This window comes from Leptosomus discolor, chromosome 6 (assembly GCF_034619465.1).
Source record: "Leptosomus discolor isolate bLepDis1 chromosome 6, bLepDis1.hap2, whole genome shotgun sequence".
Lineage (NCBI taxonomy): Eukaryota > Metazoa > Chordata > Aves > Leptosomiformes > Leptosomidae > Leptosomus > Leptosomus discolor.
The window spans coordinates 19,293,214-19,315,532 of record NC_141396.1 but is presented as its reverse complement, the minus strand read 5'-3'; the positions used below and the strand labels follow the sequence as shown (position 1 = coordinate 19,315,532).

The 22,319-nt window shown below is 39.4% G+C and overlaps 1 protein-coding gene across 2 annotated transcripts in view; it reads left to right on the top strand.

Annotated features, from left to right (window-relative positions):
* Positions 1–5,463: 5,463 nt before the first annotated feature.
* PCGF5 (polycomb group ring finger 5) overlaps positions 5,464–22,319 on the top strand; it is a 29,669-nt gene continuing 12,813 nt past the window's right edge. For both annotated transcript variants that reach the window (XM_086466636.1, XM_086466635.1), the window contains exons 1-3: positions 5,464–5,501; positions 5,952–6,261; positions 17,973–18,069. In XM_086466636.1, coding sequence (XP_086322762.1) covers positions 6,150–6,261; positions 17,973–18,069 — 209 coding nt within the window. In that variant the 5' untranslated portion in view covers positions 5,464–5,501; positions 5,952–6,149. The remainder of the gene's footprint in view (positions 5,502–5,951; positions 6,262–17,972; positions 18,070–22,319) is intronic.

Below are 22,319 nucleotides of genomic sequence, written 5' to 3'. Positions count from 1 at the left end.
GTGGTTCTGTGATTCTGTGACAATGCAAGGCTCTATACCGTAATGAAGAATTTTTGTCTTTGATGCCAAAATAATGTTGATTACGTTATTCTCACATGAAGAATCAGCTTGTCTACATGGCAGCTTATACTGCACCTTTACTGTGCTTAAAAAAAAACAAAACAAAACAGAAGGCAACAGCTGATCACAGTTTTCATAGTTGGACACTAGAGTAACTGAATAGAGAATTTGGTCACTAGTATTTCAGAAGTTTGTCCCGCTTTCTCTCGAAAGTTGCTGTGTTTGTGTCTGATGCAAACAGTCATGCCTATTAAAACCATTCTTCAAAAGAAAAATACAAAATAGTGACAAAATAATCAAGGCAACACAAGGAAAATACTTTTTAAAAATATGCCCATTGCCCTTAATTCTTAAATATACAGCTGCTTTCAGCTGAATAGTTTGAATTCTGCTGTGATAGGTGGGTATTTTAAAATTTGCAATACTCTGAAGACTGTAACAACAGTTCTTAAATCTGTTATTCACAGGGAGGTATGTCAAGCTGGTCACAAGATCTTCCCTCAGTATGTTTAATGGTCAGCTAATAATATGTTCAAAACTGGGTATTTTTTCACTTTGACCTCTACATACAAGTGGCTGAAGTTAAATTGTCTCTTTCATGCTAGTGACAATTTGTGGTCAATGTCATTTCACAGTTGTGATTTTTTTTTTTTTTTCTTGCAGCGGTAATCTCCCTCTCCCACTGCTATGGTCTTATTCCTTACTTATTTTCTGTGTTTCATTACCTGGGGAGAGACAGTGTGTGCTGTGCCTGATCAGTATTTCAGTGTGCCAAGGAACTGTTTAACAATACAGATCTGCTCATCTTTCCCTTGGTAGAGTCACTAATTTGATTCCTTCTCTTTTACTAGCAGCCAATTATAAAAATTGTAGGAACTTGCTTTATGATTTCTCTTACTTTTTAAAATGTGCTTGAAATTAGTTCAACAAAGTTGGAACACTTTGTGACACAATCTTACCTTACTCTTGAAATGTATCTTGAATGCAGTTGTCTTGTTTACTTATTTGTCCGTGGCATAATGATACAGATGTTAGCATTTTACAACCTGCTTTGCTACTTTACTTTAGGCTATAAGATTAAGCATAAAGAAAGAAATGCTGTATATATCCCAGAAGTGCTATTATGTGCTAATATACAGCGTCTTATGTAGAACTTAGTAGGAATGAAAAAAAGCCCTTACAGTAGAAACGCAACACCTCATTGCTGATCATTTTAACAAATAAGAGATGGGGATAAGAATAGCCTAATTCCTATCAATTCCTATCAAATCAACGAATCTTCAAAGATTTCTTTCTGAGCATAGAAATATTGTTTATACAATGAACAATGTTACTGCTTCTTGCCTAAAAAGCAAAGAAATATGACACATGATCCCAAGATAATGGCAAAGACAGTGATAATGACAGTAAGAGTTAAGTTTACTTGCTGCAAGTAAATTATTCATATATATGGGAAAGTACACAAGATGCAGCAAGGAAAATTCCAACTGAACCTAAAGAAAAAAGTCCACAATGGGGATTGCCAAGGGTTGAAATGGGTTGCCCAGAGAGGCTGTAGAATTGCCATCCTTGGATATATTCACACTTTATTTGGATAGAGCCCTGAGCAATCTGATGTAACATTAATGTTAGACCTGCTTTGAGCAGGGGCATTGGACCAGATGGTGTCCAAAGGTCCCTCCAACCCAATTAGCATATGGTTCTATTCTAGATACTGTTCTAGTGGATAGGGAATTTAACACTGGAAATAAAAGATCCAGAAGTGGTTATATTTGGTCTGGTTTTCATACCTGAGTAAATATGCAGTAATTTCAAGTAAGTTGCCAGCAGTTTGAGGGAGGTGATTTTCCTCTCTATTCAGCACCAGTGAGGCAACAACTGGACTGCTGTGTCCAGGTCTAGGCTTATCAGTACAAGAAAACGAGTCCAGCACAGGGCCACAAAGATGATTAAGGGACTGGAGCATTGTTCGTATGAGGAGAGGCTGAGAGTGCGGGGACTGCTCAGCTGGGAGAAAAGAAGGCTTGGCGGGATCACAAGAAAACATTTTTTTACTGTGAGAGTGGTCAAAACTGGAACAGATTGCCCAGAGAGGTGGTACAGTCCCCATCTGTGGAGATATTCAGAGCCCAGCTGGGCACAGTCCTGGACAACCTGCTCTAGCTGACACTGCTTGAGCAGAGGGGTGGGACTAGATGATCTCAGGAGGTCTTTTCCAACCTAAGAAATTCTGTTTTCGAGATTTTAAAAGTTGTAAAATGGCATTTCCATCAGATGTCTAGAGACTCAGTATTCAGTGAAGGTGAATGCTGTGGCTTCCTCTAAATATCATTCAGATTGCTTCACAACGTCTGTTAAGAAAAGTAGGGTAGGGTTTATTTTTCATTATTTTCCCAATCCAGATGTGTCCCAGTAATTCTTCCATCTACAAAATACAAGTAACTCTTAGGATAACTGGAGGGTAATTGGAGACTTGCCTAGAAGCAGACTCCAGTGTAGCTCTGTAGGGAGGTAAGGTTGTACTTGTGGATCTACTTGCATAATTAGAATTATTCACTGATTTCAAATGTTACTGAGAACTTGGCTGTATTGACTTATGTTTATTTTCTCTCTGGAATTTACTTGAGAGCTGACATCAAACATTGGTATTTTTCAAAAATGTTGGAGCTGCATTAATGAGTAAAATTAATGAAATGCTTGGAGTTCACAAGTTCTTACGTGTCCTGGCTGTTCCTTTAAAAAGGTACATTTAATTTGTAGTAAATGTAAAGAAGTACTCTGTTTCTCATTAGGATGATCCAGTAGTTCTTCAAGGATTTCAACAAACTACTCTTCTACTTTGATAATGCTTAGAACACAGTCTTTATTTTCTGTGTTAGACGAGGTCATGTATATAAAAAAGGACATAGTTTTAAAATAAGTACTGTGTTAGAGGACACTGAGAACTGCTGAGTACAGGTCAGTCAATAGGAAAGTCAGAAGTTTAAGAAACATGGAAAAATGAGAGCAGCTGTATTTTCATCACTGAGTTGAGAGCTATAATCACCCTCTCTGTAATACCACATTTGCTGTCACTAATACATGATATATATTTACTCTGACTAGCTCAGTTTATTTTGTTAATTCTGTTTCTCTCATAATGTGAAAATGACTGCCTCATTTGATTCAAACACTATTCCTCTGTTACCTTTTAACTGCTATAAGTAGATCAAAACGCTCACATCGCTTATGTGTCCTTGTATTTTTAAACAAACCTGTTGTATGCAATGCCTGGAGTTAACTACCTTTGAAATTATAATTAATTCATAAGCATTTATTAACATCATTTGCTTCCTCATGGTACAAAGTAGAAGTAAGTATTTAAGAATCTTTGTTATACTACTTTCTTCTGAAAATGAAATGAGAGTTTTTTCTGCACTGCTTCTCTTTTGTTCATTATGTTGCAATCTTGAAAGGTGCTGAATGTCTCAGCTTCCATTGTGCTCAGTGAGAGTTAAGGGCACTCAGCGTCCCATAAAGACAGCTTAGTACCAGCAGGACCAAGCTCCTACGTTGTGGGGAGATGAGGCAAGAATTTATCGTGTACACTGTCACTTACCTGGCATGGGAGTGGTAGTCCTTAAAAGAGGGACTTCATTACGGCTTGTGGGAACCTGTATCACAACTGCTGCACCATTATTAGTGTATGGGCTACACAGTATAACAAATGCTGTAGCTCTGTGTTTGTAATGTGCTCGAACAAAACATCATGTATCCATTATTGTGTAAACATAAGTCTAGCTGATAAGTTTGTTTAGAAAATCTTTTTTGTTTGTTGGTTTGGGTTTTTTTCAACAGGGATGCTTGATAAACTATGCTTTGAAATCTCACTTATAATCCAGTTTGTTTTTAAAACAAATCTCGCCAGATGCAGTCATTTTGAAACAGCCAGGAGAGCATCAGCAGTTCCTTGTTTTCAATGCGTGTATATAAGTTTAATAATGCTGTATCGTGTTTAGTCTACATTCAGGCACGGCCACTCTCATGGTCATTCTGAAAAACATTAACTTCTGCTAAACTGACAGAATGTGACTACTAATTAAAATATTCCCATGAGATATATATACTCTATGTTGTCTACTTTCTCTGTTAGAGTTTAGCATCCTCTAACCTTTGACTCGGCAGTGTGTGCTTTATGGCATAATAATGCAAACAATGGTTAACAATAGAAGGCCATAACCATCAAAACAACTTTTCGTTACACTATACCACATGCTGTTTCAAAAGATTTGTAGCTTTACAAGCTTTTGTTCATGTTGTGGAGAAATAATCTCATACAAGATGAACATTGTATCAGGAAAAATTACACACATTCTGTTGAATTACTCTATGTCAGGTTTATCATGCATCCAGCACTGCACTGTAACTTTAATTGTAACAGTTTTAATGCACCTGAGTCAGCTTGGCAACTGAACTGATATAAATGGAGATCTACTGGAGGGTAAATATTCCCGAAGTAGGAATGGATGGCAGGAGAAGGCCCGAGTTATTAAAGCCTTCTGCTGTTGCAGCACATACCCAAGAATGAAAAGGAAACTGTACTGGAGGGCCAATGCAAAATGAGTATTTATTTCAAACGCAGAATGGAAAAGCAAAGACTTAACACAGTCACAGGTAGTGTGATGGTATTGCAGCTCATACAGGAAACGTCTCCTTATATTTTGGTTTTTATTGTTAAAAGGAGCATAGGAGAAATTTTCTAGCAATAGTGCAATTGAAAATTACCATTAAGGCAGCTTTGGATTTATGGATAATTTCCTGGTAATATGGTGCATTTCTGTGAACGGGGGAGCAAATGCAGATGCATGGAACCACGGAGACAGCTGTCACTCGTTCCTCCGGCTGGCTCGTCCCGGTTAGAGGGAGGCACGTGTAACATGTCCAACGGTTTAGAGGGTTTGGGCCTAACTTAGTCCAGCGCTTGGGCATTTGAGGGATGGAAGAATGGGTTCGAGTTTCACCCTTCCACGGGCAGCAGCTGAAGTTATTTTTAAGAAGCGGTGTGCGGAGCGAGGGACGTGCCGCGGGGAGCGGGCTGGGACCGCGGGCTGCGCTGCGGCCGCTCCTGCGCTTACCTGCGCCCGGCAGCGCCGCCCCTCCCGCTCCCGCCTGCCCTCCACCTCACCTCCGCGGCCACCCCCCTCTGATCCCCGGTGCCCGGGCGGCGGGGCCGCTCAGGGGCTCCCGGCGGCTCCCGCCCCGGAGCGGCGCTGCGGGCCGCGGCGCAGCAGGGCTCGGCCGGGGAGCAGCGCCTGCGCGCCCGTCCCGCCCGCCCCGGGACCGGCCGCGGCGGCCTGGCGGGGAGGGAAGGAGGGAGGGCTCGGAGGGGGTGGGAGGCGCACGCCGTTTCCCTTTCTCTTTCGCTGGGCGGCCGCCTGCCCGAGGCCGCTGGGCTGCGCCAGGTACGCGGGGGACCGAGGCGGGGGCGGGAGGCGCTGCAGGTGCGGGGGGGGAGGGACCGGAGTCGGGCGAGCGGCCGGGGGGAGCCCGCCCGCCGCCCTCTCCAGCCGACGGGCTGCCGCGGCTCTGGGGCGGGCTCCTCCCCGCGAGGCCCTCCGAGGCCTTGCGGGCGGGGGTGGGCGGCGGGGCGGCCGCGGACCCCGCCGGGGCCGGCCGGCGGCCCCAGCACCTGTCACCGCCACCCCGCGGCGCCCGGCAACTTGTCCGGCCGGAGGCCGGAGCCGGGCGGGGGCGGGGGCGCTGTCTCGGACCGCGGCTGCCGAGAGGACGCCTGCTGTTATGTAAATAGTAACCCGGGTGCCGCTGCCGAGTTCATGGCGACACTTGTCCTCCGGGGCGTCGCCACTGTGATGCCAGGCTTACGCACCTCTCTCTTTCCACGTGTGTTACAGGTAGGAAAATGACTCGCCTGGCGCAGGAGCAGGAGGTATGAGCCATGTCCCTGTGAGACCTCCAGAATTAAGAGCAAATGCCTGGAGAAGTCCAGTTGCCCAGAGCAGCGCCGCAGCTCTCGTGAACCGCGGGCATCGAAGCCTCTCAGACGTGCTCCTCTGGCCCCCAGCGCTCTGCCAGCATTTCCCACCCCACGAATGGCTACTCAGAGGAAGCACTTGGTGAAAGATTTCAATCCTCATATCACCTGCTATATCTGTAAAGGCTATCTCATCAAGCCAACTACAGTGACTGAGTGCCTCCATACCTGTAAGTAGTACTTTGCAAAATATTCCCTCCTTCATAGCTGATACTTCCTTTAAGTGTTATGTGTTCAATATGATCTCTGTGCTGGCTTTTGTTTACTTCTGAAGTGTTGTGTGAAATGCTATGCAGTCTCTTGTGGGGTGTCCTAGACACTGGTCTGCCGTCTCGAGGGCGTGCTGACTCTTCTTAACACCTGTAGAGTAAAGATACCCCTTTTCTTTCCCCCAAGATAGTGGTGATTGTGCCGACTCTAGCACCAAACATGTACCACTATGGCCTGGCTGATCACCAGTAAGATCGTTGGGTCAGGTGTGGTATTTTGATAATATAACTATGCTTTTGAAACTTAAGCCAATATATGTGTTGGCACTGTGCATGTTGGATATGCCAGTTTGGTCCGTACTGGCTCACATCTCACTGTAATGCGTTCCATGGCATAGTGCATGGAAATGCTTGAAAGTTGACAAAATACTTGTTAGGGAGCAGATCTCTTTGAATGAAACTGACTCAGGAAAAATTATTTGGGTTGTCTTGTGCTTCCAATACTTCTAAAACGTTGGTATTTGTGAATTATATTAAACGTATGAATAGTTCTATCAAACTCAGTCATCTTACTTCCACAAGCTGAGGTACTTATAAGCTTAATTTTTTTTGTGTTTATTCCTGAATGGAAGATAGTTTCCCTAGACCTTCTTGAGAATTTGGCATCTTCTCAAATAAAATCTGAATTCTTCTAAAGGAAGAGTAGGGGGAACTATATGTTTTCTGGTAGATTTTGCATTTTAAACCTTTGATAAATATCAGTTAAAAGCCTTGTCTGAGCATTTCCTGTTATTTTTGCACAGTGTTGTTCTCGCAGTTGTTGTCTTTGCTGTTGGTTTTTACATTATGGTGTTATGTCTCTAGTATATCAAGCACATAGAAAATTAAAACATATCGTTCCTGTATGTTGTTCATAGTACAAAGATAATACTGTTTACCATTATAATAATACTATTTTTAGTTTAGCTTTTAAGAAAAAATTATGTTGAACTGTCTTTTTCCAAGTCTAGTATCAGCTAAAGATTATAGTATGTTTTGTGGTATTAGTCTTCTGTTTTGGGTTACTTGTTAAAGGAATTTAAGTTCAGGAGTAGAGAAGTTAAGCCAAGTGTCCATGTGAGAACCTTAAATAAAACAGGAGGGAGAGAGACATGTTAGCTATTATTGAATTATCTTTCCCTTTAAAGAAAAATGGAAAAATTCCAACATTACTTAATTTTTTTATGGTTGAAGTATAATGAACAGTAGTAACTTTTAAACGGTTGGGGTGGGGGGAAAAATTGCATCAGAAATCAGCTCAGACTTTGAAAAAAAAAATTTTATTTTGGTATCTTTCTGTTTAGCTAATTTATTTACTTTCACTCCCATTACAAAACAATAATGGCAGAAGGAGCGTTTTTTTCTCAGCAGCATCTGTTTCTTTTGTTCACTTGTAGATTGAGAGCTGTTCACTGAGAGAGCTCTGTTACTGCCTAGCCCCCAGATGAGCCCATGTGAATTTTACTAAGCTGCCATATAGTTGCACAGGTTTCCTCACAGAAAAGCTGCCATGTGTTTGGGTCATTAAGTAGAATCACAGGAAAGAAGGTGGTGTTTCTTTAAAGCAAAGTTTACTTGCCAAAACTTGAAGCTTACAGTGATGGAAAGGAAAATGAAAAACAAGTGGTGATAAGGAAGTCTTATGTCTGTAGAGGAAAAGGTGATCTATATGTGACAGAATTCAGGGAGTTACTCTGACAAATTATTTTACGGTTTGGCTTTTAGAAAATAGTTCAACTTTTTTTTTTTTTTTGAAGTGCCGGTATGGTTCTTCAGATATATCCAAATACTTACCACAAAATGCAGTGATTTTACCTGTCCTTTGGTATTTGTCTTGTACTGCTAATTGCTGTAATTCAAAACAAATCAGACAAACAGATCAAAATCTGCAGATATTAACGGTTTAAGAAGCGGCATAAATTCATTAGATACTGGGAGTACAACATATTACTCTGGATAAGATGAAAAGCATGTATTGACATAGGTATTCTCCAGTGACCGTAGAGGAACTAATGTGATCAGTAATAACCGAATCAGTTAGCAGTTAATTCACATCTTCTATGTTGCTGAAAAATTTTAAGTAGTAAAGTTCTGCTCTGAGAAATATGTGCCTTTTTAATAAGAGATGTTTCTGATGGGATTTTTGGAAATGTTGGACAGACAACTCCACCGTTTACTGGGAAGGATAAGTGCACCTTGGGCAGCAGCAATACAAACTTTCCTATCTCTGTTGGGAAGGAAATGCTTGTATTACTGCAAATTCAGTACTTCGTTTCTTGTTTGATTTTGTCGTATAGACCGAGACCTTTTTTTCCTAGTCTTTTACGCAGTTGTCAAGGATGTTTAAGAACTACTGGTTGAAGCAGGCTACATGTGAGCTAAAGGGTATGTCCCATCATCTGTCTCCTGAGTTGCTCCATTGTTTAGTACAGTGTGCACTTACAAAACTTGGAAAATATTGGGAACTTTCTTTGGTGTCTTAGAAGGTACCAGACTGTTTATGCTATCGTAGAAGTGTTGGCTGGAAGGGACATCTGGATATTGTCTAGGCCAGCTTCGTGCATGAGCGGGTTAGTCACCACGCTACACCACGGCAAGCCATGGCTCTGTAGTTGAGTTGTGAATTTCCAAGCATAGGGTCTCCACAGCCTCTCTCAATAACCATTTCAAGTGCTACGCTATCTACCTAGTGAAGAAGTTTTTCTGAATGCTGTGCCAAACATCAGCTTGTGACCATTGCTCCTTGTGATACTACTTGCCACTACCAAGGAGAGCTGGGCTCCGTCACTCCTGTAACTGCTATTCAAATGGTATAGGCTGTTGGTAGATCGCCTACTAGCCTCAACCATGTTTTGATTTTGGTAAATCAATATTGCCTATTCCCGATTACGTTTTTGTCCCTCACATAGTTGTAAATTGGTTCCAAGGGACATGATGTGATTTGCCATCTTTCCAGAGAGCGAGGGGAGACTGTTTATCTACAGTTACCCAAGTCACCCTTCCCATCTTTCTTAAAGGTGGGCATAACACACAACCCTTTTCCAGTCACTGGGCACCTCCCATAATCACCGATTACGGTGATAAGCTTTCAGCTTAGTGAATCCTACCTGGTCTATAGATTTGAATACATCCAGCTTTTCTCAGTAGACCCTAACCTGCTGCTCCCTGGCTGCTGGTCATCCCTCTCCTTCCCAAATCATGCTGGTGTGCCTGGAGACTGGGGATCAGGCTCAGCCTGTGAAGACCAAGGCAAAAAAGATATTGAGTACTTCTTTCTATATGATCTATTCCTAGGTGATTTCCCTCTTTCTTTAACAGACCCACATTTTGGCTGAACTTCCTTCAGCTTCTAGCCTACTTGCAGAATCCCCTTATGTCCCTAATCAGTTTTAGCTATGGCTGGTCTTTGCCCTTGCTAATTTTGTCCCTAAGTGCCAGAGCAATGATTTTATACCCTTTTGTTCCCCATCCTTGTTTCTGCTTCTAATATGCTCCATTTTTGCATAATAATTAGGAAGCTTTTGCACCAAGCAGTTCTGTGCACTAAGCAGTTTTTCTGACAAAATTCACTGTACAATGGGCTGGTTAGCTCTTGAGGTTCTAAATAAATTTTCTTTAAAAAACCCCAGCCAGCTCTCCTAAGTACCTTTCTTTCTAATGATATCCTCCTTGGGAAATCTGACTAGCAGTTGCTTAAACAAACTGAAGTCCCATCTCCTGAAGTTCAGAATCCTAGCTCTGCTGTTTAACTTTATATCCTTCCTCGAGATGCTGAACTCAGTCATCCTGTGGTCACTGCAAGGCAAGCTGCCATCTGCGGCTGTATTCATCACCAGTTTTTCCTTGTTTATGAACAGTAGATCAAGTGGTGCATTACTCCTAGTTGGTCTCTCTGGTATTTGCCTTAAATTGTCAACCAGTGCAGTCTAGGAACTTCCAGAATTGTCCTTCCATGCAGGAAAATGACCAGAGATGTAATTTTCAATATTGAACTAATAATCTTGTAACCAGAGTGGTTTTCAGATTTTGCTAAAAATGTATGCTCTCACTAGGAGATTCCAAAAGAGCTTTACTGCAGCAAAATTTCCCACTTTCAGACAAGCAAGCTGAGCTGCTTTCATTCTCCTTCTCCTGCAGAAGCTTGTCAATGGCATGTAGCCAGTCTAAAAGGTTAGCAGATCTGTCTTGTTTTGAAATAGATGATTTCAACCCAAAAAGCCTTTCTTGATCACAACGTATTAAAATGATCTCTCCCTTTTAACATAAGGGAATCCAGCCTGGCTGTGTCTGGTAATTGTAATTAACAGTGGAGTAGTCTCACATGTATAGTTTCTGAGAAGGGTAGTTAAGTATATTAAAGTTTTCTGTCCTGTTTTTATGCAGACACTTTCCGTAAAAGTAGGTGCTTTTAAAGCAGGTTTAAGATAGCTAATTAAATACTTCATTAAACATGCCAAATTACTTGTTACATCTCTGTGCTATCACTGAGATGGGTTTGATGTTCCACTAGCTGTGTGTATCCTGTGTCCCTCTTTTGCTCACTGGATCAAAGAGTGATTAACTTTGAGAGAGGAGATCCTTGGAAGAATTCAAAGGATGAGTTCTGACAAAGGATTTGTCCCACAATTAGCTAATTAAAATTTCTCTTGTAGAATATTTTGTTTAAAAAATGTAATTAGAAGTTTTATTTAGATACCTTGTTAATCAGCACTTAAAAAATAACCTAGGAAGAGTCTTCCCATCGAAAAATTAGGTCTGTAGATATGCATAAGATATGTACTTATTTTGTTTGCTTAAGATAACATACAGCACAGTCCTGACATTGTATCTGTATTTTTCAGCTGATTACAAAGATCTGAAAGAATGTGTGAACCAGTATATTTGTATTGGAAAATGTAGCATTGTATAGTATGTTATGGTTGCCAGCCAATTAGCATATGTCACACAAGTACTTTTATCAGCTGTAGTAGATCATCTTATGTGAGTTTAACTTTTATTGTGGCTTATCTGAAGTGTCATAGTACAACCATGAAATTCAGGTCCTCATTTCACTGGCATGTGTAGCACATACCTCAAAATTCTGCAAACTGTGTACATTTTGGTTGAGCTGTTTTCTTTTGCCTGTTTGCTGCCGCACTGTGACCTACAGTAAACCAAGTGAAACCATGTCGTTTTCTTAATCTACTGGAAGCATTAAAGGTTTTTTGGGTTGGGTCCTGTCCCCATCCTCCAAGGTGGTGAACCAAGTATGTCATAGAATCATGTCTTAGAATGGTTTGGGTTGTGAGGGACCTTAAAGATCATCTAGTTCCAACCCCCCTGCCATGGCAGGGACACCTTCCACTAGACCAGGTTGCTCAAAGCCCCATCCAACCTGGCCTTGAACACTGCCAGGGAGGGGGCATCCAAGCTTCTCTGGGCGACCTGTTCCAGTGTCTCACCACCCTCACAGTGAAGAATTTCTTTCTAATACCTAATCTAAATCTCCCCTTTCAGTTGAAACCATTACCCCTCGTCCTATCACTACACTCTCTGATAAAGAGCACCCCCCGACACACCTTTCCTGTAGGCCCCTTTGAAGTACTGGAAGGCCTCTATAAGGTCTCCCCGGAGCCTTCTCTTCTCCAGGCTGAACAACCCCAACTCTCTCAGCCTGTTCTCACTGAGGAGATGTTTCAGCCCCCTGATCATATTTGTGGCCCTCCTCTGGACCCACTCGAGCAGGTCCATATTTGTCTTGTGCTGGGAGCCCCAGAGCTGGATGCAGCACTGCAGGTGGGGTCTCACCAGAGCGGAGTACAGGGGCAGAATCACCTCCCTTGACCTGCTGACCACGCTTCTCTTGATGCAGCCCAGGATACGGTTGGCTTTCTGGGCTGCGAGCGCATGTTGCCAGCTCCTGTCCAGCTTTTTATCCACCAGCACGCCGAAGTCCTTCTCCACAGGGCTGCTTTCAGTCCACTTATCGCCTAGCCTGTGTTCATGCTTTGCCCATAAATTAATTGTGTTTAAAGATTCCCTTTTTTCCGTACCCTTTTCACCCAATACTTAGACTTCATCCTGTTCCCTGAAACTTCCAAGTGATAGGCTTTGAAAAATGTTCCGTTTTATATTGAGAATAACAGGGGATGATTATACCTATCACATCTGAAAATACTGGTTGATGATCCTACTCCTACTATAGGAGTATCACCTATCAGCTCATTATTCTTGAGAGCTAGAATTTATGTGTATTTTTTACTTTTACATTGCTATCGATAAATCACATTTCATTTTGACAGGCAAATCCTCATAGCACCATAGCTTTACATGAGAAAAAGGAAAAGTAGTCTTAGATTACTACAGTGTTGATTTACAATTTCAAGTGTTTTTCATGGTATAAGAAGACTGTAAGAAGACCTTGTGATTTGAGCTGGCTGCACAAAGACTTCATCCAGATCTGTATGTTTGTTGGGGTAGGGAATACATCTATATGGAACTGGCTTAAGATTCTTGATTCCTTATGATGTTTTTTTCTGTACGTACTCTGCTCAGAGACCTCTCTTATGCTGGAGATTGAGTCTTCATTAATCGTTAGTCCCTTTCTTGGACCACACATGGCTTCCAGGGGTGTCATCTTCTCTCAAAAAAAGGTATAAAGAGAGCACATAAATATATTCAGACTGAAGAATTCAGTTCCTTTCCATAGATTGGTTTGTATTATAAATATTTCTTCCAGTTACATTATCATGGATCTTAGCAGGCTTTATGTTTAGCAGTGTTTAGTATTTGGGAGTCAATCATCTGATTTTAAATAAGTGTGTTAGTTATCTATCCTGTGGCATAGAGTTCTTCTGAACAGTAGAAATTTGAAATTTCTTCTAGGTGTAAACAAAAGCCACAGCTCAGATTTGTCCTATTTGGTTTTAGTCTGGAAAATAAACAAACAGTCTAGCAAAGCCAAGTTTAAAGTATCTTTATAAGACAAATCGGTGAGTCCTTTTCAAAGCAGTCAGATCTGTGTCATCTCATCACAGACTTCGAGAATTTCTCTAACGTGAATGGAGCAGAGATCCCAAGAGCAAGTGAAGGGAATTAAATTCTCTTCAATGAATTTCAGACATAGCTTTCTTAAAACACAGGGAAATGCTTTCTGAAGGAGGCTAGTACTAATTGCTTACAGAAAAAAAAAAAAAAAAAAAAAAAAGAAAGCGCTCTGGTATTGATAGGAAACCACTGGTAATGCTTTTGAAGAATTTTTGTGCTAATCCTCTTAGTCTCCATTGCTAAAAATTTCCCAAATAAGAGAAAGTTAAGGGTTAGGCTTATCAGTTCCAAATTTAATATTGACCAATAGCAATTATATCTATACCATTTTTGTCCATTTATTAAATTATTTGTCAATCATTTAAAATTCATGTCGAGTTAGAAAGACTTGCTCCATAGAGATGCTGATCTTTCTGCCTGACAGGAGGCTTACCAAAAAAAAAAAAAAAAAAAAAAAAAAGACCAACTGCTTGCTTTATTGTAGGATTTAGCAGAAGAGTAACTCCATCTCACTTGCACTTCTCCATTGAAAAAGAGTTATCCCTAAGCTCAGTTTCTGTGAAGTCAGAAAAGGTCTAGAGTAAACCAAACCGTTATGTTACTTACCTCAGTGATTTCAGCTGAATTTCCATATGGCCATTATTCATAACTGTGTTAGACTTCACGATTTCATTGTCATACTAGCTTCTTAGTCTTTCCCATGCACACACTCTTTAAATTGAGGTTTTCCAACTCATGGAATTTCTTAGATAGCAAATGATTCTTAACCTTGCAGTTCCCATCAGTATTGTCATCACCTGCCACTAATCTGTGTGCTTTCTCCTGACAGAAGTAGTGTATCATCTCCACCTTCAGCACAATATAGATACCAGAATTATGAGATATCAGGTGCTGCAGCTGAAGAGCTAAATTGACAGTAGCATATTTCACAGATTCCTTGAGAAGCTTGGGCAGAATATGGTTATTTTCATTCTCGTTGAAGTCATCCAGTAAATTATTCTAGGGCTCTTGTTCCAGATTTTTACTATATCTGACATCAGATTTAATAGGTTAATCCTATTTAGTCCTTTGATTTACTTCAGGCAGACCTGGTGTCTCTACATTTAATTGCTTTGATGCTCTCTACTTCATAGAAAAATCATGCCCCAAAAATGTCCTGATTTTTTTTTTTATAAATAGGAAGAAGACATCACCTCCAATAATGAATAGGGAAGACCAATTTTCAGCAATGTTAACTACTTCCATTCATCACAATATTTCCTTTTCTAGGCTATCTTCTTTCTAAAAATCTCTGGGTTGCTTAAATAAATAAATGTAAATGCAGTTTAGCCACTATGTCTGCATATAGTCTTCTCTTTGAAATATTTTTAGTTTTTTACAGCGATTACAATACATATTGCTCTCAATTAAAGATCCTTCTCCATCATGGTTTTGTGCCACATTGTCTTCTGTTTTGATTTTCCTGTCATGTGTTTCGAGTAGGACCTTTTTATGATTGGCTCATTTTTTACTTATCAAGAAGAGGAAGATAAATGAATGACATGGTACCAGGATGGCCTATTTCAGAAAGAAAACCTCACTTCATCCTAGCTTTCTCATGAACAGAATTTCACATTAGCTGTTGGGTTTTTTTCAATTCAAATGACAAGGCATTCTTGTGATTTAGCTGGAGCCATTTTTTTGAGGCAGTCTTCAGGACTACTGGTAGCATTAAAAAATAAAGGTACCGTAATTAGAGATTGAAGACAAACAAGAACATTTTTGGAGAATATTACATTATGTTGTTTGGCCAGCTGATCAAGTTCTATCTATGGACTTGAATGGTGTTGATGGCTGCTTAAGTATTTCAGGTCTGGACACCCGTAGGATTTCTATTTGTTCATTAGTACATGTTCTCAAGAGCATTATGTCTTATGATAATGCCTGTTCAAAAAGTACAACTTTGGGAAAGTGATGCTCCTTCTTCATCTGTGACTCTTGAGACCCACTTGTGACGCTTCCTGACCTCAGGGGACTAAGCATGCACCCTCTTACCTAGCTACAGGTGAGAGGGCGTTTTGTTTATTACGTGTTACTATACAACACCCCTTCGACTCCACGGCTGTGTTCCTGAAATGAGGGTACACTCTGTTACCTTTGAAGGTGCTGGAAGTTGTGCTTAGAATCAGGATATTCATTTAAAGGAAGCGCTGCAGAGCAGAGTCATTACACCTTTTGGTGAGCAATGTTGTGTTCTTAGGTATTTACTCTAAAATCTTACAAGAAAAATAATCCTGATATCTAAAGCAAACAACACAGTTAAAAATGTCTATAATAGATATAGGTGAAAACATGAAAAAAATCCCACATCTATTTAATCTTGGCGTAGCTAGTTGAAATCAGAAAGCTCTAACCCTTATCCAGCTCGTGCATTAGTTTAAAAAAAGAGAACGGGGATTGATACTCTTGGAGAGGTGATTTTTGAATGTATTTTACTGTGCCTCTTCCCTATTTATATAATTGTGTGTATATGCTGTGTTTTGATTCATGAAGGAACTGAGCTATGCCTTCAGTTGCTCCCTGTGCTTGTTTGTACTTCAGGCAGATGGCAGAAGGAAAGATAGTTCAGATAGTTATGAGAGCTGGGGTGGCTGAGGAGCTACTGATCAACTGAAGAATTCCGCCTTGTGATGTTTGCCCCTGGGTTGAACGTGTGCAGACACTACGTCTTGAGAAAAGCTTTGAGCGGAGAATCTTCATATCCTTTCAATTTCAAGGATAACTTGTGTTATTTTCAGTTCTAGAGGAGATTCTCAGCCATATTAATGAGGAGAGATTAGGTAAATCCTAACTACATATATTTTAAAAGTTATTTGGGCTTGTGCTTTAAATTAAGCATATTCCTAAATACTCTGTTGGGCTGGCATGAGGGCTTCCATGTGAGTGATGAAATTCTTTGTATTCTTTAAGTGTAGTAGCAAAATGTTTAGTTTTAGGAGTATTAGTTATGAAAAGTATATAGAAAAGTGAAGAAATATAGGTACAGAACATCCCATTTGCTGCTCTGTACTAGACTTCTTACCCTGTGGAAGTGTTAGGGAATACATGTGCAAAGATCAATTAAGTCTAGTAATTTAACAAATTGCAAAAGATCTGTGATATAAGAAGAGTTCTATGATTACAGGTTCTTGCATCTGTGTGCCAGCGCTAAATACCTCACAACTTGAGGTTAAGAAAATATGATCTCATATTTTGAGGGCTGAAATGGTGCTCTCATAGCATCAGTGTTCTCGGCTGTATTGGAGTCCCCACGTGCAGAGGACAGCACTGTCCCTCACTTAGTAGGCTTGCTTGGCAGGACTTGTGGGCTTCCTGAGCTGATTTTACCAGATCATCAGAAATCAGCCCTGCATCCAGCACTGCTAGAGCCATTTAGCTTGGGAAGAGTGCCAAGAGCCAGCCAGAGCGCTCTGAAGTCTGTCCATTAGACTCAAATGGAGAAGTTCAATGTAATTTCAACCAAAACTATGAAGTTAGTGTCCTTAAGTTAGTGTTTTAAAGCACTTGGAAAGAACACCTCTGTGGAGGTTTAATGTCTGTACATTATCAGCATCAGCTGATTTGTAGTAACCCTTCTGAGCATACCAAGGCTTTGCTTGTTAGGTGACATTTGTTAAAGGAATTTCGAGGTTCTTTAAAGATTGTCATATAATTAGGATTTACCAGCTTGTTTAGAGGTACTCTTAGTTCTTTAGGTAATTGATGAAAGAAATGACAGTGTTTCAGCAGAAAGCATGTTGCAGTTGCAGCAGTCCATTTATTTTTTCAGTCCATTTACTGATGAATTTGCAGTTCTCATTTCAGTTTAGGTGAAGTAATAATAAACAGAGGATAGAGTTTACCTCCATCCAGAATGTTGTAACGATATAATAATAGCAGGCTTCTGTCTTCTTATTAATGGCAGTAAAATCTACAGTCTGCAATTAATCATTTGAAAGCAATGTTAGTGTAGCACCTTGTTTAATTTCAGTTTATTGAATTTTAAATTCGCATTGTTGTTGTTTTGGGTTTATTTATACTTGTCATGGTCATGATCCTGATTTTTCATTATAAGATTCAGGTATTAAACGTGTACTGTAAGTTCTGTCATTGCCTTTGAAGGTGCTACATCAAAAGGGAAACAGTCATTTTGAACCTGTGTACAATTTCTGAGAAGTTTTCTCTTACAATAAGTATTTACAACAGTATTTTGAATTGCCAGCAACACCATTGGGCTAGAGCTCCCCAGCACTCATTTTCTCAGAACCTACTCTTTCCATGTGCTACCTGGTATGGGGTTTGCATTTTATGATGCTGGGAGAATTCTAAGTAGTAAAAATATTGTGTACCCTAAAGCAGCACTTGTCTAACCTGTGCTGCTGAACTCGGTGTCTTGGCAGAGCAGAACGAGCTGTGGCTTTGAGGAACAAGAAGTGGATAAGAATCCTTGTAATCATTTGCTTTAAAATAATACTCTTATCTTTGATGCATGGAGTAGTTAGCTGGTATCATTAGGTCATGTTCAAGCAATGTTATTTAGATCTTAGCCTAAGTTGTTTTTTTCTTTTTTTTTTTTTTCTGTCCCTCAGTTTGTAAGACTTGTATTGTTCAACACTTTGAAGACAGCAATGACTGTCCCAGGTGTGGCAACCAAGTGCATGAGACCAATCCACTAGAAATGTTAAGGTAAGATGACATTGCACAACGTTTGCTGAAATGGAAGAACAAAAAAAAAAAAAAAAAATCTTAATATTTTCATCCTGAAAGGGAATTATTGTTTTTGCTTATTTGTATAATACATCTTTTATAATACATCTTGTGTAATACGATTAATATATCAACTGTTCTTGACCATAGATTCTGTCAATTTTTTGTCTCCCGATAATATGTAAATCGAGGTTTTTTTCAGATATGACAAAAGGAGGAAAGATAAGCGAAAGACACAGAAAGACAGGGTATATTGCACAAATTAAAATAAATATTTTAATACCTTTATTAAACAAATAAATGAACCAGATGCCTTTTATTCTTTGCATGAAATGAAATTCTAGAATTTCTTCTTTCAAACGAGTTAGGGCATTCCAAACTGCATGCAACTTTTTTTCATCTAAGAGCAATGTAGAAAATGAATCATGCAAGTAACTGAATGTTTTACAGGGTGTAGATCTACCATTCTGAATTGAAATCTGCTGTCAGATTAATGAAAAGACACTCATGAAAGGAAGTTTTGGCATTAAAAATATCCTTTCTTGAGAATTTGCGTTTTGTATATTACAATAACACATCTTTTTTTAAACAATTATTTTCCTTGAAATTCTGGATTATCTTTTACTGCTATTAATGTTGAAACACAGCTGATAGCCATCATACAAGCGTAGGACAGCAAAATCAAGAAATATCATCATAAGTGGAAGACCTTCATGTTTTCCTAAAAAGCCACTCTCTGCCCTCACTCCCAATGCTCCCTCCACCCCTCACCCCCCCAATATTAAATAGTTTGTAATACTGTTGTGAACTTAGGAAGAAGTATTCTTACATTCATGTTAGAATAAATATTTACATCTGGAATTTACTGGGGTTGGTATTATTTCCTAATGCCACTGTGTTTGCTAAAATTTGTCATATTTTGCTTTGATTTGTGACTGGTGTGTGTGCATAGCAATTCCCATGCTTCAGTTTGTACCAAGAGAATAGGTGAGAGATTAAATTTGGCAAGTCTAAAGGGTGTTATTACCTTGTCTTTATCATCTGAATGTTTTTCAGAAGGGTAGGGTTGAAAGGGTTTATGTAGGTGTTTACCATACTGTACCGATTTTTCTGATCTCCTATCAGTGTCTGAGGCGCTGTGTCAGCCATAACAGAAAATGCTGTACAAAGTGCATAAGGCTACTAATAAGCTGAAAACAAAAGCATTTTAGAAGTATTTCTTTTATTCTGACAGGACCATTTCATAGAGCTGAAAAATGCATTTGCTGAAACATCTAGTAGATGTTTAGTAAATGAATACTATGCTTTAAGCAGGAAATGACAGAAGGGTCAGAAAAGTTGAGACCACAAGCCAGAAGTGTGGGAAGAGCTATTTTCTCTGCAATTATTGCCTGAAACTTCTTTTAGAGTCGTTGGGTTTATTTGCCAACAAACTGCATATAGCTAGTAGTTTGCTGGTTGTATTTTATGAAACAGTTTTAAACATTTGCTAAACTAATAATCAGATGAGCACATGAGCAGTGTAATCTTTTTTGGATGTTGCCTGCATAAATTAATACACGTCTTATACTCTCACTGTAGAGACCAGCCCCATCATTGCTCAAGAATGCAGTCATTTTCTGAGAAACAGTGTTGAAGACTCTAGATAGTATTTTTAACTGAGATCTTTGAGGTAAACTTCAGAAACTACTTTATGAACTCAATTCTGGATAACTTCATAACTATGTGAGTTTTTTAGCTGTCTTTCTTCTAGTTGGCAGCACTTAGGGTCTGTTGAAACTACAAGCCTAAGTCTGAAATTCAACATTGAGCTCTAAAATGAAAATCTAGGAAGAGTGTTAAATTCTAGAATTCCCTTTCTTCTTGATTTAGCAGAATTCTGTATCATCAGTATTCAATAGGGCCTGCACTGGTTATACCATGAAGGCAGCCTTCTGTTTTTTTCTTGATAACACGCTGCTTTGGGTGCAAGTTTTCCTGAGTGATAGTCTTCATTTACCTTCAGATAATTAGCAGTTATCAGCAAGTAGCTTTGATCTTCTGGCTCATTCAATGTTATAGAAGACATGAAAAAAGAACCTATATGAAGGTGACAAATGCTTATTTCTTTTCTTTGTATGTTCTGATTTGGAGGCTAGAAGATGGTGGGGTGGAAAGAAGTGTATCTAAAATATCAATGTTATTGTGTCAGTGTTAACAGGAAGTGTCGTATCAAATGGCTGAGACCAACTTTGTAGTTATGTCAAGTAGTTTCATTTTGAAACGGGTTTGATGCAAGTCTCAGAAATGCAAATCTTTGTTGGAGTGCTCATAGGCTTGGATAAGAGGAACACTATTAAGTAAAATGCATCTGTAATTGGGAATCTTTTTATAGTTTCTTATTTTTTTGCATATAGTTTAAGTTTAGTTTCCCTTTACTTAAAGATCAGGTAAGTGCTATTTTTTCTGAATTTTTAAAAGTGGTGATTAGTATTTATGCTTCATAAGGACAAAACAGCTCTTTTTCATTAGTTTGAGAAAGAAAATAGTCATTGACTGGAGTATGAAGCCAGTTCTTGCTGCTAGCATTGTAAATTTGCTAAGTGTACTGGTTTTCTTGCTGTGTTGGCATTACCAGTGACTTTTGGTTTGGGCCATTGAAGAAATTAGAAAGTGTTAAGTTGGAATTTTCAAAATAAATGTAGAAAAACCAGCATGTATTACACCATCCTGAAGAATAATTAGTGGGATTTTGAATTAAAGTAATGATGTTCTCTTTTGAAGTACTTATTTCTTTTCTCTTAGTGAGTAAGTTATGAAGATTGGAGCTTTCTTACAATGTGAGATGAATTCCATTTCCAAGACAGGTTCCCAAGCTCCCAGTGGGAACTTCATAGAAAGCAGTACCATCTACTTGCATTAGATGTTGATAGGAGGGGCTGAAAGAGATAACATACTGTTTGGAAAGGTGGATGTATATTGTCATCTATCAGAAGCTAAGTGCTCAGATATCCCATGATTTTGGTTTCCTTCTGATCTGTAAGAAAGTATTCTTTATGCTTCTGTGTTTTATGGGAGGTCTGTTTCACTTGCTGAAGATTTTTTTTTTTTCTTTCTGTCCTTATAAGAAGCAGCAATTAAAAAATTGATCATGGCTATAACTTAAACATGAATGTTCTTATGGTATGACTCCCTCCACTGAACTGACGGATAACAGAGGGAACTAGTCTCAGAACAAGGTGATTGGGTAATAGATCTAATTGTAAACCTTCAATTACAAATACAAATCTTGTAAAGAAGAGAACCTGGAATTCTTATATATCTATTATAACAATTATCTTCTTATCTATTAAAATGGCTTTTAGTAACAGGCCTATAGTATATTATTAACATGTACACGTACATGTCTGTATATATGCAAATATGTATGTATATAGAGAGATATATATCATTATTGAGATGAAAAATTAAGCCAATTAAAAATATACCAAAGGCAATTTTTGTGTTCTAGCTTCTGACTGAATCTCAAGGCACTTAATTTCTCTGGCCCTATTACTTAGTTCTTTGTTTTGTCGTGGGTTTTTGTTTAGGCTGTGGACAGTGGGAGTTACTGTTCAAGGTGTAGAGAGGGCAGAGGAGAGAACAGAAAAGGAAACAGAATTAGAGACAGAGGAAAGCGAAGATTGAGTGAGAGAGGGAGAGGGGGTAGAATTAGAAAGCGGATGATAAATTAAATGCGTAGGAGAATAGACAAAATTTAGAGAAAAGTGAAGAAAAATATTTTAGCTTCAGCAACAAAGGCAAATGCGCTGCATCCTCTGGAAGGGACTGTAATAGCTATTTCTGGCACTAATATCAGGATATCAGAGGACATGCCTGTGCTGCATACTGCCGTCTGGTCAACAAACTCATGGCAGATTTAAATAGTTTAAATGAATTATGTTGGGTACTGAGAACTGTCTAGCCAGAGCAGCATGGATGCTCTGTGGTCTTCTTTATCCTGCCAAGACTGGTTTGTCTGTGTTGTAATGAGTAGGGAATAGTCTGTTCGGTTTTTCATAACAGCCTTATTACCAAAGCACTTGAACGCTTAATATGCTACTGGAGTTTATATTTTTGTTCTTACTAGTCATGACCTGGACCTTTAAATTGGATACTAGTTTTCCTGTTTGTTCCTTTTAGTAGCACAATTGTTTGTATGTAACACAAATTAAAACAATGAAAATTTTAGATTATAATGTGTTTTCTGT